General features: G+C 39.4%; 1 protein-coding gene across 4 annotated transcripts in view; it reads right to left on the bottom strand.

The window, feature by feature from the left end:
• The window catches only part of znf711 (zinc finger protein 711), a 78,366-nt gene that overhangs the window by 11,614 nt on the left and 52,782 nt on the right, over positions 1-13,970 (bottom strand). For all 4 annotated transcript variants that reach the window (XM_070883034.1, XM_070883032.1, XM_070883030.1 and 1 more), the window contains 2 exons: positions 6,536-6,694; positions 2,073-2,216 (listed from right to left, as the gene is read on the bottom strand). In XM_070883034.1, the coding sequence (XP_070739135.1) occupies positions 2,073-2,216; positions 6,536-6,694 (303 nt within the window). The remainder of the gene's footprint in view (positions 1-2,072; positions 2,217-6,535; positions 6,695-13,970) is intronic.

Below are 13,970 nucleotides of genomic sequence, written 5' to 3'. Positions count from 1 at the left end.
GGAGGCTCAGTCTTTGAGTATATTCAAGACAGAGATCGATAGATTTTTGAATATTAAGGGAATCGTGGGATATGGGGACAGTGCAGGAAAGTGGAGTTGAGGTAGAAGATCAGCCATGATATTGAATGGCGAAGCAGGCTCGAGGAGCCGAATGGCCTACTCCTGCTCCTAATTCTTATGTTCTTAATCCGCTCAGAGTGTAATGATTAGTTTATACGAACTGCTCTATAAACTGCCAGACAATTAGATGCTTCTTATAGATGAGTCCAAAGTATAGGAGGCCCACTTTAATAACAAGATTTAGAATTTTTTTCAACCCAAAGCAGTAACCAGTATTATATTAATCAATTTTGACAAAAAATCTCTACCTGAAACATCAACCTATAAGTTTACATTTTGAAATTCTCCTAGACCTGTATTTAATTTTACTTGTATTAACATAAGAAATACGAGCAGGAGTAGGCCATTTGGCCCCTCGAGCCTGCTCCGCCATTCAATAAGATCATGGCTGGTCTGATCATGGACGCAGCTCCACTTCCCTGCCCGCTCCCTATAACCCTTTACTCCATTATCGCTCAAAAATCTGTCTATCTTCGCCTTAAATATATTCAATGACCCAGTCTCACAGCTCTCTGGGGCAGAGAATTCCATAGATTTGCAACCCTCAGAGAAGAAATTCCTTCTCATCTCAGTTTTAAATGGGCGACCCCATATTCTGAGACTATGTCCCCTAGTTTTAGCTTCCCCTATGAGGGGAAATATCCTCTCTGCATCCACCTTGTCGAGCCCCTTCATTATCTTATATGTTTCAATAAGATCACCTCTCATTCTTCTGAACTCCAATGTGTATAGGCCCAACCTACTCAACCTATCTTCATAAGTCAGCACCCTCATCTCTGGAAACAACCGAGTGAACCTTCTCTGAACAGCCTCCAATGCAAGTATATCCTTCCTTATATACAGACCCCAAAACTGTACGCAGTACTCAAGGTGTGGCCTTAGCAATATCTTGTATAGTTGTAGCAGGACTTCTCTGCTTTTATACTCTATCCCCCTTGCAATAAAGGCCAATATTCTATTTGCCTTCCTGATTACTTGCTGTACCTGCATACTAACTTTTTGTGTTTCATGCACAAGGACCCCCAAGGTCCCTCTGTACTGCAGCACTTTGCAATTTTTCTCCATTTAAATTATAATTTGTTTTTCTATTTTTTCTGCCAAAGTGGATAACCTCACATTTTCCCACATTATACTCCATCTGCTAAATTTTTGCCCACTCACTTAGCCTGTCTATATCCCTTTGCAGATTTTGTGTGTCCTCTTCACAATCTGCTTTCTCACCCATCTTTGTATCATCAGCAAACTTGGCTAAATTACACTCGGTCCCTTCATCCAAGTCATTAATATAGATTGTAAATAGTTGAGGACCCAGCACCGATCCCTGTGGCATCCCACTAGTCGCTGTTTGCCAACCGGAAAATGACCCATTTATCCAACTCTCTGTTTTCTGTTAGTTAGCCAATCTTCTATCCATGCTAATATATTACCCCCAACCCCGTGAACTTTTATCATGTGCAGTAACCTCTTAAACTGAAATTAATCAAGCAACACAGCAAGTCAATCAGTCATGTAGCTTAATGGTGTACTTCAAAAGTGAATTCTATTTAAAACTGGTAAATTTAAGATTGTTTTCCCAACAATCTTCTATCCTACTATTTTAATTCCTGTTGATGCATATACTATAGCATAACAAATTTTTGTAAAAAGCCATTTCTTCTATTTTTAGTGTTTGCTGACTTAATGTCCCTGGGCTCTCGTTTTTTTTAATGAATCTCAGTTTAGACACAATACCCAGAGTACTAGGTTTGCCTTATTCCACACTACTGCATACAGAAAGAGCAAACATCACTTCCTTCTGAAAAATTACTAAACTAAGTCCATAATCGGTTATCTATCAGGATTCTTAGAGGATTGTATTAGTAGGTAACATGGCTAAATTTACTATTTCTAAATAAGTTATAGTTCTCCTTTCAATGAACACTAAAAAAGAAACCGTACATAGAATTTCTTACTAATGTCATCTTCCTGAGTTGGATCTTTGACTGCCATGTAAACCATCTTTTCACGAGTAATTCTACCAACATTCCCTTGATCAAGCACTCCGGTTATGGTATGACCATTCTGATAATCATTCTCGGCAATAACTTCAGTTTCACCTTCAAATAGAAAACAATCAGACTTTAATGAAAAACTCGAATTAACTTCCTTTTAATTACTTCACCTGGTGTTCTTCAGTTGTAAGTTGCACAATTTAGTTTCGCCCAAGGTTCTCGTGTGCACAAACCTCCTCTGGGGGTAGACAGACTCAATTTTCATTTAAGCAGATGCAAAGTACCACACATTTCAAAAAAGACACAGTTCTTTTGAACATGCTGCTCATCAGGCAATCATATGTAAAATAAAACTAGCCATCACAATCAGTACACCGGTTTCCAGATTCAAAATAATATTGGTTTAAATTTTAATGGAATTAATTATTGAAGCTTCAGCATAGTTTGTTAGTGGAGCAAATCAAATCATAAAAATAAATGCTGTGTTATTTCTTTGGAAAAAATAGGTAAGGCTGTTAAAAACAGATTAATCATCTCAGAGTATAGTATTCTTCCTTCATTTTATGTCATCCTCCATATTCTACTGGTACACAAACAAAAATCACCCTTCTCTTCATGAGATTTTCAAATTTCATCATAAGGCTATTTCTTATTACAAAAATTTGATATACCCCTCGTCATTATCTTCAGTTGTTTTGACCAAGGATGTTTGTCAGTATAAAAGTTTATACGAGGGAACCCAAAATGAGGATTTTTAAAAAAAGTTAGGACAATAACAGCTTTCAACCAAATGATTATATTGTGATAGGCACAATGCTCCATCCCACATTATACCATAAAATATTACTGAACCATATACTTTCAAGTGAATTTTTCAACTGCAACTCTGGGTTGCACTCTGAAAGGATCTCATTCTCAGGGGAAAGCAATGATCTAGAGAAGAGATGCTAGCTTAAGCTGGACAAGGCCTGCTTCTGTTTTTATTATTGGGCCACGGTTGTTGAGCTAGTATCTCTGGTCTCTGAAACAATAACTTGGGCAAGTGTGCCACTGAGAGAAGCAATTTGATTACATTTCCAGAATTAAGGATGCATCATTCCAAAAGAAAATTCCAAAAGGCTGTGCTTTATATGTGAACTAATAAACAGACAGTGATGGGACTGTTCACAATATCGTATTCCATCATTATGAAGAAGATCCATCACTATGGATCTCAGTCCCATTTGCTGTTGCCACCCACAAAACTGGGTGAGGGCAGTAGAATCTCCAAGCTTAGATGTCCCTCAACTAAGTGTCCACCCTAAGGGAGAATGAAATGTAACACAGTTAATATTCTGAATCCAATTCAAAGTTAACTTTCAATGCAAACACTTGGCTCTAATCAAGTTATGTGTGTCTACGTCCACTGAAGAAACCACGGGCCCAAATTTGGCCCACCGTTTTTTCAGCGCACTCATGTGAGATGCGCCGACTTCCTACAATCTAAACGGCGGCAAAAAGATGTCCCCGGATTCTGGCCCCTCTGCCGACTCTCCCGAGACTTGGCGCGCGGCATGGCGAGTCCATTGGTGGGGCGGAGCTAGGGCCCTGCACCTAAAAGAGTGCTGGCAGCTGTCCGCATGTGCAGTAGAGCATTCGCGCATGCGCAGTAGCTCCTCCCATGAATGTGATGATGCGTGCCTGTAGCGTGGGACCCAACGCGTCCTGCCCCTATCCCGGGCCAAGTGGCCTGCTGCACAGGGGGCCGGCCGCTGCCTTCCTGCGCTGAGGGCTACAAGAAACAGGTTGGTGTGGGGAGACTTTTGATCGGGGGGGGGGGGGGGGAAAGAGAAAGAGAGAGAGAGTTTTGATCCGAGGGGGGAGGCGGGGGAGAAGAGAGGAGAGTTTCGATGGGTGGGGGAAGAAGAGTTTTGATCCGGGGGGGGGGGGGGGGGGAGAGGAGAGTTTAGATGGGGGCGGGGGGGAGGAGGAGCGTTTTGATCCGGGGGGAGGAGAGAGGAGTTTTGATGGGGGTGGGGCAGGGAGAGAAGAGAGGAGAGTTTTGATTCGGGGGGGGTGGGGGGGGAGGAGGGTGCGATAACTGTGTAGCCAGTAATTTTAATGAGCTTACTCAAGACTTTCCTTAACCCTGTTGATGAAAATACTTTCCTACGAGCAGAAGGTACTTCTATTTTTTATTTGGATATTTTGAAAAAATTATGTAAATACATTTTATCTCTTTACTTCTTTTATTTTTGTGGTTTAAGCTTACATGAATGCTTGTGTTGTATAGTAAATTATCTTTGCGAAGTTTGTCAGTCCTGTATAGCTGTTTGATCCTATTCACATTCTTTAGTCAAATCATTAAGTATCTACCTGCGCTGATTTCTTAACTCTCCGCAAGGGTTGTGTGTGTGGCTGGCCTAAGTTAGTTTGGAGCAACTATTAGCTGTCCAAATCGGCTTAAATGGCCAAAATGGGCGTAGATTACTGGTAACGCCCCCTTTTGAAAAAAAAACTAAACTAAAAAAAATCCTAACTAACTCACTTACACTGGCGCAAATTGAATGTGCGGAATGGGGATTTTTAAGATACTCCAGAAAAATCAAGTTGCTCCAAAAAAAACGGAGCAACTCCTGGGTAAATTTGGGCCCCATGTATCCTGCACTTCCCAACTAATCAAGAAGGCATCTGCTTTGAATGTTTTATTCTGACCTTCATCAGCACACAAACTGTCTTTGCATAATGGTCACTGAAGACGCAGTATCTAGCCATACCTGGATAGCAAAAGTTAACTAAACAAGGGTTCTCAGGCTAGCAAGGTTCTTGTGGATGTCCAAAAGAATTCATAGGATTTCAGAGAATATATTGCTGTCTATTACTAGGTTTCATTGTCTGAAAGTTGAGACCATCTATTCGGTAGCCATGCTCATAGATAGTTCACTCATGAAATGAGTGTCCAGATATGGGTAAAAGGAGTGTCCCCTCGAGTGCAGATAATGGCCATGATTTTACAGTAGGAATAACGGTGAGGCTACCAGTGATCACTTATCATATAGTGAATTGGACAGCAATCTCCGGCCCCATGATTTGCCAACCTCCGCCTGTCCGCCCCCAGCCCAATCCGCAATATTTCCATATTGCCGGGGACCATCACCAATGGCCTCTGACTACAGTCTTCTAGTGCAGGCTTTCCCACCCGGCAACCAGCCAAGCCTGTCAATCCAGGTAGGAAATGGAATTAAAAAATGATAGTTTCTGCTGTTAAATTCGCCAGGACTTCCACCTTCCTGGAATTTCGTATTTTCCCCTGCAAACATGCTCTCCCGCTCCCTCCCTGCAAATAACGGGGCCAATGTATCCAATAATTGCAACACGAGAAATTTTCTATGGTTTTCACTAATGCTCAAGTGAAAGTAGGTATCTTTTTTTTTATCCCATTTACTTTGCAATGTTGTCTCAGACAGAAAACATACAATTGTGAGGCATCAACATGTAGCTCATAGGTACTTTTTCTGACTAATTCAGGTGGCAAAGCTGAACAACTAACTATTGTTGGTTCTTCTGTAGATCCACCACAGGCAGCTTGGTGAACAACGTGTTTGTAACATTGCTGGTCTATATATATGGTCCTTTCCTCAACTTGAGGAAGGTATGTTGCTATAGTCATGAATTTGACTTTGTAGCAATTGTAGCTAATCTGTAGCAAATTGTATACGTGCAGTTGGTTTACTCTCACTTAATCCATTCTGCAATATAAATGGTGCAAACTTGGCATAAAAAAGGCTTGTATTGCCATTTTCTATTCTGTGCTTCCTTCTAATCTTACAAAACAGAAATTAAGCAGTATAGGAAAAATAAAAACTCCTAGAGAAACCAGCATTCTTACTATTTTTCCAGTCAGACAACCCTTTATGTGAAGGGCAACGAATAAAGAAATTCAAATTCATATAAAGATAACACTGAAAATTATTACAGCATCTCAGTCTTCAAATCACATGTATTCACATTAGTAAATCAAGGCTGGCAGATCAGAACTTTAATTTCTCCACAGTGTGTAATTGGAACCATCTAAGAAAAACTTCTGATAGAGACTTGCGATTGATAATGGAAAATAAATGAATTCTACATTTCAATTCCAGTGCAATTAAATCAGGGAAGAACCAAGTGAGCAGTATGAGCAATTCCAGTAAAGAAACTGTTGTCCATATATTTGCACATCATTCTGGCTTTAATGGTCATAAAAACTGAAAATATGGCCAGTTATGGTTTGTATTCTTTAAATTAAACCATGTAATGGCTCTAGCTAATGTACTAAACAGCCATTTAATGTATTAGATTAGACTTTCACACTAAACTGTACCTTTTGTCCACTGTAAATTTGGTACAGGGAATAAACTTGTATATTTTTTAAAATGTTACAAATTACACATGCTAATATTTACCTATTTCCACATCATCTTCTGGTTCAGCTTTAAAAATATACACTTTTATGACCTCAGCTCCAAACCCATCTTCTTTGGAGGAATCATCTTGCTCAATATCGGTGCTTATTTTTATTGGTGCATTTCCCATCTGGTCCAACTTCTCTCCGACATCATCTACTGCATAAAACAGTTATATAAACAGTTATAGCACATCAGAAACTTTAAGCTTAATAAGTCTTCCACTACAAGTTCTTGGATCTACTACCCATTTTGAGTTGCAATAAATTTCGACCATGAAAATATTTGAGACCAGGCCTCTAATGGCAATTTCTCTCCTTCCCCAACCCCAACAATCTCAAAATGATTTCAACTAAATCCATTTTACTGGCTCAATTTTAATTTTCTTGACTCTGATCTTGCTTCCTCTGCCATGGTTATACACACTGCCAAAATTTTGAAGCATTTTAGTGTTCTTTATTAGCTTGGCTACTTGGCTGCAAAAACAAAAAGGACATAGCATCAAGACTCCAGTACCAGCAGCTGACAAAGAATAAACCACACTAACATCAAAAGGAGCTGGCTTTCTGAGCCTGACTATGTAAGGGACCTGAATTATCAGCACAGCATGTGGCATTTGTGAATTTTGCCAATCAAACTGTGTACATTATTTCAACACTCTAATACTGCTAGGCTCAGCAACTCCTTCAATGTTATCAAAACTAACTGTACATTAATATTCAATAGATAAATGAAAACAGATGAAGCCCAGAGAATATTAATGGGAATGGCATGCTTTTTACTGTGATTTTTCAAATTGATACTCATTAAAACCCACTCTATCTGAATAACTTTTCAAAATATATAATTTCATTGCAATTTAAGATTACTTGCATTAAAATGTGAGAAAAATTACATCTGGGTTATTAATGACAACAAAACAAGCCCCGGATTTGGAAAATCAAGTAGGGTTATACATCTGCAACAGTCAATTCGGGTTCTACCCCAACACTAACTCGCATTGTGAAACATTTAACAGCAATCTGAATCGCTAACAGCAAATTAATAAGTAATGATTTACAAGGTGGCTTTAGTTGATCTACAGCTGCCTAAAGTCTCCCCTTCACATTTTATAAGCCAAGATAACTAAAAAGAGAAATAACAAACCATAAATCAATAAAAACTTAAGTAATTACCATCCCAACAAAAATATTAAAAACTAAATACTATAATATTGGAAACATTCACTTGAGAATGTATTTCTCATACATTTGTCCATATTTAAAATTGTGATATAAAAGCCATTGTTTCTAATTATTAACAAAATAGAATATTCCACATATAAATTCTTTATAAGGAAATATTTCTGATCAGAATATTAATATTTTCTATATTGAGTTCTGTTGTCAGACCTGTAAATGTCAATTATATGCCAGCATTATACATTTTACCATATTTATAGCCCTGTTTATAGATACTATACGTTGCATGATCTGTACAATCTACAGCAAGGCCAAAGCAGTTTATATTGCGAAGAATTGCCATTACAATTAAAAAAACATGGAAATCAGGTGATGGGATGCAGTATCAATTTGGTAGGACATGGTTGTTCACCCACGATTTCTACATGGTGAATTCCCAATCTCAGTCATGCCATCAGGGGAAGATGCTTACAGGAGACTTGCGAATTCCTCAGAAAGGAACAATCAACAGGATGCCACCCTAGACTGCTGTCACTCACCTCCCAGTAGTCAGATGAAGAACAACATTGGCAAAGGCCTAGGAGCAAGTCACCTGCATGTTTTCTTGATGGGGAATGGAGTATAGAGACCTAAATGAAGAATTAAATATCTAAAGAGTAATAAAAAGAAAAAAAATCCAAAGAACAATTCTTGCTAATACCTCACTGTAAATGTCTGATAATGTAAGAACATAAGATCCCGAGCGAAAAAAGGGCATTCTGTCCATCAAGCCTGCCAGAAAGTGCATGTATGATTATTCTATCATGGTGTTTCCTCCCATGTTGATCACCTGCTTTAGGGAATATTAACTCCACATCCCCCCAATATAAAGTAAGTCAAGCAGCACTGCTAAATAGCTCTATAATCCTCAATCCTATTTTTCAACAGATATTCATTCAGTTTATTTTTAAAGGCCTCAATTGCTCCTGAATTGACTACCTTCTCTGGGAGTTTATTCCACATATCCTGTGAGAAAATAAATCTCATCTCCAACTTTGTTGATGTTCATGAATGTTATACTTGGATCCTTTCGTCATATGCTTATTGTCCAAAATGAATAGCTTGCTTACTTACACCTCATTATAACTACCATTATTTTGAAGACATGTATGGGTTATCTTCAGTAAAGTTTAGTCATTCGAGCCTTACTGAATGACTTGGTCCCCAAAGCCTTGAATAATCTTGGCCACCCTCATCTGAACCATTTCGAATGTATCTGCATCCTTTTTGAGTTATGATGGCCAAAACTCAAATCTATACTCCAGAATTGGTCTTGCCATTAATTTGTCAGCATAACTTGCTCTGACTTATAGTCCAATGCCATTCAGTTGAAACCCAGTACATGATTTATCTTATGAATAACAGCCTCACGTTGACTAATTGCTTTTGAATATGATCAATAGTCATTCAAATCCTTTTCCATTATGGCCTCTGCCAACGAAGATTCTTTCATGTTACGCACATGTTTACTGTTGCCTGTTCCAATATGCAGTACTAATTTTATCCATATTAAAATCCATCTGCCATATCTCAGCCCATATTCAAGTCTTTCTAAAGTTAACCAATCTTCTTTCTAACCACTACTTGCCCACAGATCTATGAGTCCACAGCAAATGTAATATTATTCACACCCTGTTCCTCATCATTCACAAATATTGTAAATAGTAAGGGTCCCAGAACACATGGTTACCTTTTCTCAGGCAGAGCTCTTTCCACTGGCCCAGGTTTTGCGATAGGAATAAAGGTGAGGCCATCAGCGCTCACCATTATTGATGAGTAAATCAGACAGCAACTTCCAGCATTCGCACATGTGCAGTTGCTGTCCAAGTTGGCCTGCTCCTTCATAAGCTTCCATACATCAGTATCTCGCCGTGAAACTCGGCATTCAAACAGATGGAAAGCATGAAGTTGCTGTAGTTACCCATTAAACACTCCAGAAAAAGTTAAGGCGTCTCAATTCAAGTGTAAGTAAATTTCAACAGCGTGTTAAACCTTATTTACTGCCCAACAACCTCACTGATACTGAAAATTTACTTTTAAAAGTGTGGTCACATTTCTTCAGATTTGAATTATTCTTGGAGATTTAATTTTTTTTTCTTTCTGTCTCTTATCTCTCTCTTAATCCCATCTTTCTCTCCCTCTCTTTTTTTTGTCACTCTCTGTAAATAATTTTACATTGGATTAAATATTCTTACACTTCCTAGTTTAGACTCCGTGTGCCTCGAGATTCTTCAATTCGAGTGGTTGAAGAGACACGCTGTTGCTTGACCTGTTCAGAGGTCCCAGATCCCCTGTAGAGAGCACTGCATTGCAGTGAACTCAGATGACTGTAATTTGCCGCGAAATGAAAAATGAGCGTCATTCGTTTGCTGCTGACCGCAATATGTTCTGTCTGCCTCCTAGTTTTCAAAACATCTAGACAATCGGTCAAATATTCTACAAGCCTTAGGTTTCCTTATTAGCCTTAAATGAGAAACTGCAAACACCTTTTGAAAATCCAAGTAAATTAGATCAAAACTAATTTAGTTACAAGCTCAAAGAATTCTAGTATATTTGTAAGACATGGCCCATTCTAAACCAATGCAATTGCTCTCTATAACACTTGTGTCTTTTAAGTACTCATTTATAATACCCTATAAAATGCCCAAAAGCGATTTTCCTACTAAGGATGCAAAGAAATGACCTACCAGGTTCATGCCTTTATCCTTTTTTGAATACTAGAGCTACATTTGCCATCCCTCCAGACCTCAACTACTTCTCCAGTTGTTAAGAGCACCAAAAAGTATCATCCAGCTCATCACACCTTTAATTACTTAAGGATTCTAGGATATATTCCAAGTACTCCAAGAGCTTTGTGGATAGCTGAATTTTCGGGTCAGAATCCTGGAACTCCCTCCCTAACAGCATTGTGAGAGTATCTTCATCACATGGACTGCAGTGGTTGACAAAGGCGGCTCACCACCACCTTCTCAAGGACAATTAAGGATGGGCAATAAAGTTGGCCTTGCCAGCGACACCCACATTCAAGGAACAAATTTTAAAAACACAGATTCTTTGCTAACTTCAGCATGTACTATGGATTAATTAATCCCATTTCACATGACTGAAATTTGTCTACAGTCCTCTTTTGTAAATCTCCTCATGGCTGGAGAAGAACTTGGGAGTGGGAAGGGGAGGATCCAATTGTCCTGGTCCATGTAGGAACCAATGACATAGGTCGAACTAAGAATGAGGTTCTGCTGAGAGAGTTTGAGGAGTTGGGGTCCAAAATAAAAAACTGAAACTCAAAAGGTAATTATCTCTGGATTGTTACCTGAGCCAAGCATCAATTGGCATTGGGATAAGCAGATTAGAAGGTTAAATGCGTGGTGTGGGAGGCAGGGGTTTAGTTTTGTGGGCATTGGCACCAGTACTGGGGAAAGAGGGAGCTGTTTCATTGGGACGGGCTCCACTTAAACCGGGCTGGAGCCAGTGTCCTGGCAAATCGAGTAACTCGGGCAGTAGACAGGGCTTTAAACTAATGAAAGTGGGGTGGGAGGATTCAGGAAAGAGTAAATTTAAAAGCAGCAAGAGAAATGACAAGACTCTAGAGCAGAGCTGAGTTTTGAGTAAAAATTAGCAGAGTGTGTCAGGAAGGGACAGAGAGAGTAACAAAGATAATAGGGCAACAGTGACTAAGGTGACATTAGGGAAAAATAGAAATAAGTAAAAGCCAAAGGCACTATATCTGAATGCATGAAGCATTTGCAACAAAACAGATGAATTAATAGATCAAACCTATTAATTTCTATCTGCACTAATAGCCATTATGGAGACGTGGTTGCAAAGTGACAAAGGTTGGGAACTAAATATTCCAGGATACATAACTTTTAGAAGAGATCGGCAAAATGGAAAAGAAGGCAGGGTAGCCCTGATAATAAAGGATGGGATAAAGACAGTAGCGAGAAAGGATCTTAGCTCTGAAAATCAAGTAGAATCAGTTTGGGTGGAGCTAAGCAACAAGGGGCAGAAAACATTGATGGGGGTTGTTTATAGACCCCCAAAGGGTCTAGCGAGAAAAAGGAACTGAAAGGAATTAGTATTAGTAAAAAAAAAATAGTACTGGAGAAATTAATGGGACTGAAAGCCGATAAATCCCCTGGACCTAGGGTTTTGAAAAAGGTGGCAATAGAGATAGTGGATGCATTGGTTGCCATTGTCCAAAATTCCATAGATTCTAGAACGGTTCCTGCAGATTGGAAGGTAGCAAATTTAACCCCACTATTTAAGAAAGGAGGGAGAGAGAAAACAGGGAGCTACAGGTCAGTTAGCCTGACATGAGTAGTAGGGTAAATACTAGAAGTTAATATTAAGGACATGGTAACAGGGCACTTAGAAAATAATAATAGGATTGGGAAGAGTCAACGTGGATTTCTGAAAGTGAAATCAGGTTTGACGAATCTGTTTACAGTTTTTTTGAGGTTGTAACTAGCAGAATAGATAAGTGGAAACCAGTGGGTGTGGTGTATTTGGATTTTCAGAAGTCAATCGATAAGGTGCCACACAAGAGGTTAGTAAACAAGAGGTTAGTAAAGGGTTCATGGGATTGGGGGTAATATACAAGCATGGATTGAGGATTGGTTAACGGACAGAAAATAGAGAGTAGGAATAAACGAGTAATTTTTTTTGGTTGGCAAACTAACTAGTGAGTGACCGCAAGGATCAGTGCCTGGGCCTCAGCTATTCACAATCTGTATCAATGATTTGGATGAGGAGACCAAAAGTAATATATCCAATTTTGCTGATGACACAACGCTAAGTGGGAATGTAAATTGTGAGGAGGAAGCAAAGAGACTTCAAGGGGATATAGACAGGCTAAGTGAGTGGGCAAGAACATGGCAAATGGAATATAATATGGAGAAATGTGAAGTTATCTACTTTGATAGGAAAAATAGAAAAGCGGAGTATTTTTCAAATGGTGAGAGATTGCGAAATGTTAACGTTCAGAGGGACCTGGATGTCCTTGTACACAAATCACTGAAAGTTAACATGCAGGTACAGCAAGCAATTAAGAAAGCAAATAAGTCTTACTGCAATTATATAGGACCCTGGTGAGACCACACCTGTGTACAGTTTTGGTCTCCTTACCTAAGGAAGGATACACTAAGGAAGGAGTGCAATAAAGGATCACTAGACTGATTCCTGGGATGGGGGATTGTCCTATGAGGAGAGATTGCGTAGACTAGGCCTATATTCTCTAGAGTTCAGAAGAATGAGAGGTGATCTTATTGAAACATACAAAATTCTTACAGGAGGATGTTTCCTCTGGCTGGAGAGTCTAGAACCAAGGATCACAGTCTCAGAATAAGGGGGTCAGGCATTTAAGATTGAGATGAGGAGATATTTCTTTGCTCAGAAGGTGGAGAATCTTTGGAATTCTTTACCCCAGAGGGCTGTGGAGGCTCAGTCATAGAGTATATTCAAGATAGAGATCGATAGATTTTTGGATATTAAGGGAATCAAGGGATATGGAGTAGTGCAGGAAAGTGGAGTTGAGGTAGAAGATTAGCCATGACCTTTTTGAATGGGGGAGCAGGCTTGAGGCGCCGAATGGACTACTCCTGTTCCTATTTCTTATGTTCTTATAGAATCAATCATAGAAATTTACAGCACAGGGGGCCATTCGACCCATTGTATCTGTGCCAGCCAAAAAAGAGCTATCCAGCCAAATCCCACTTTCCAGCTCTTGGTCCTTAGCCCTGTAGGTTAAGGCACTTGAAGTGCATATCCAAGTACTTTTTAAATGTGATGAGCTTTTCTGCTTCTACCACCCTTTAATGCAGTGGTTTCCAGACTCCCACCACCCTCTGGATGAAAAAGATTCTTTCTCCTCAACTCCCCTCTGATCCTTCCACCAATTGCTTTAAATCCATGCCACCTGGTTCTTGACCGCTCTGCTAGGGGAAATAGGTCCTTCCTATCCACTATCTAAGCCCCCCCATAATTTTAAAAACCTAATCAAGTCTCCCTTCAGCCTCCTCTGATCGAAAGAAAACAATGCCAGCCTATCCAATCTTTCCTCATAGCTAAAATTCTCCAGTCCAGGCAACACCCTCATAAATCTTCTCAGTACCCTCTCTAGTACAATCACATCTTTCCTGTAATGTGGTGACCAGAACTGTACACAGTACACTAGCTGTGGCATAACTAGTGTTTTATAAAGTTCAAACATAACC

This window comes from Pristiophorus japonicus, chromosome 6 (assembly GCF_044704955.1).
Source record: "Pristiophorus japonicus isolate sPriJap1 chromosome 6, sPriJap1.hap1, whole genome shotgun sequence".
In the NCBI taxonomy this organism is placed as follows: domain Eukaryota; kingdom Metazoa; phylum Chordata; class Chondrichthyes; family Pristiophoridae; genus Pristiophorus; species Pristiophorus japonicus.
The sequence above is the reverse complement of the archived record's forward strand: the minus strand, read 5'-3'. Positions and strand labels throughout refer to the sequence as shown.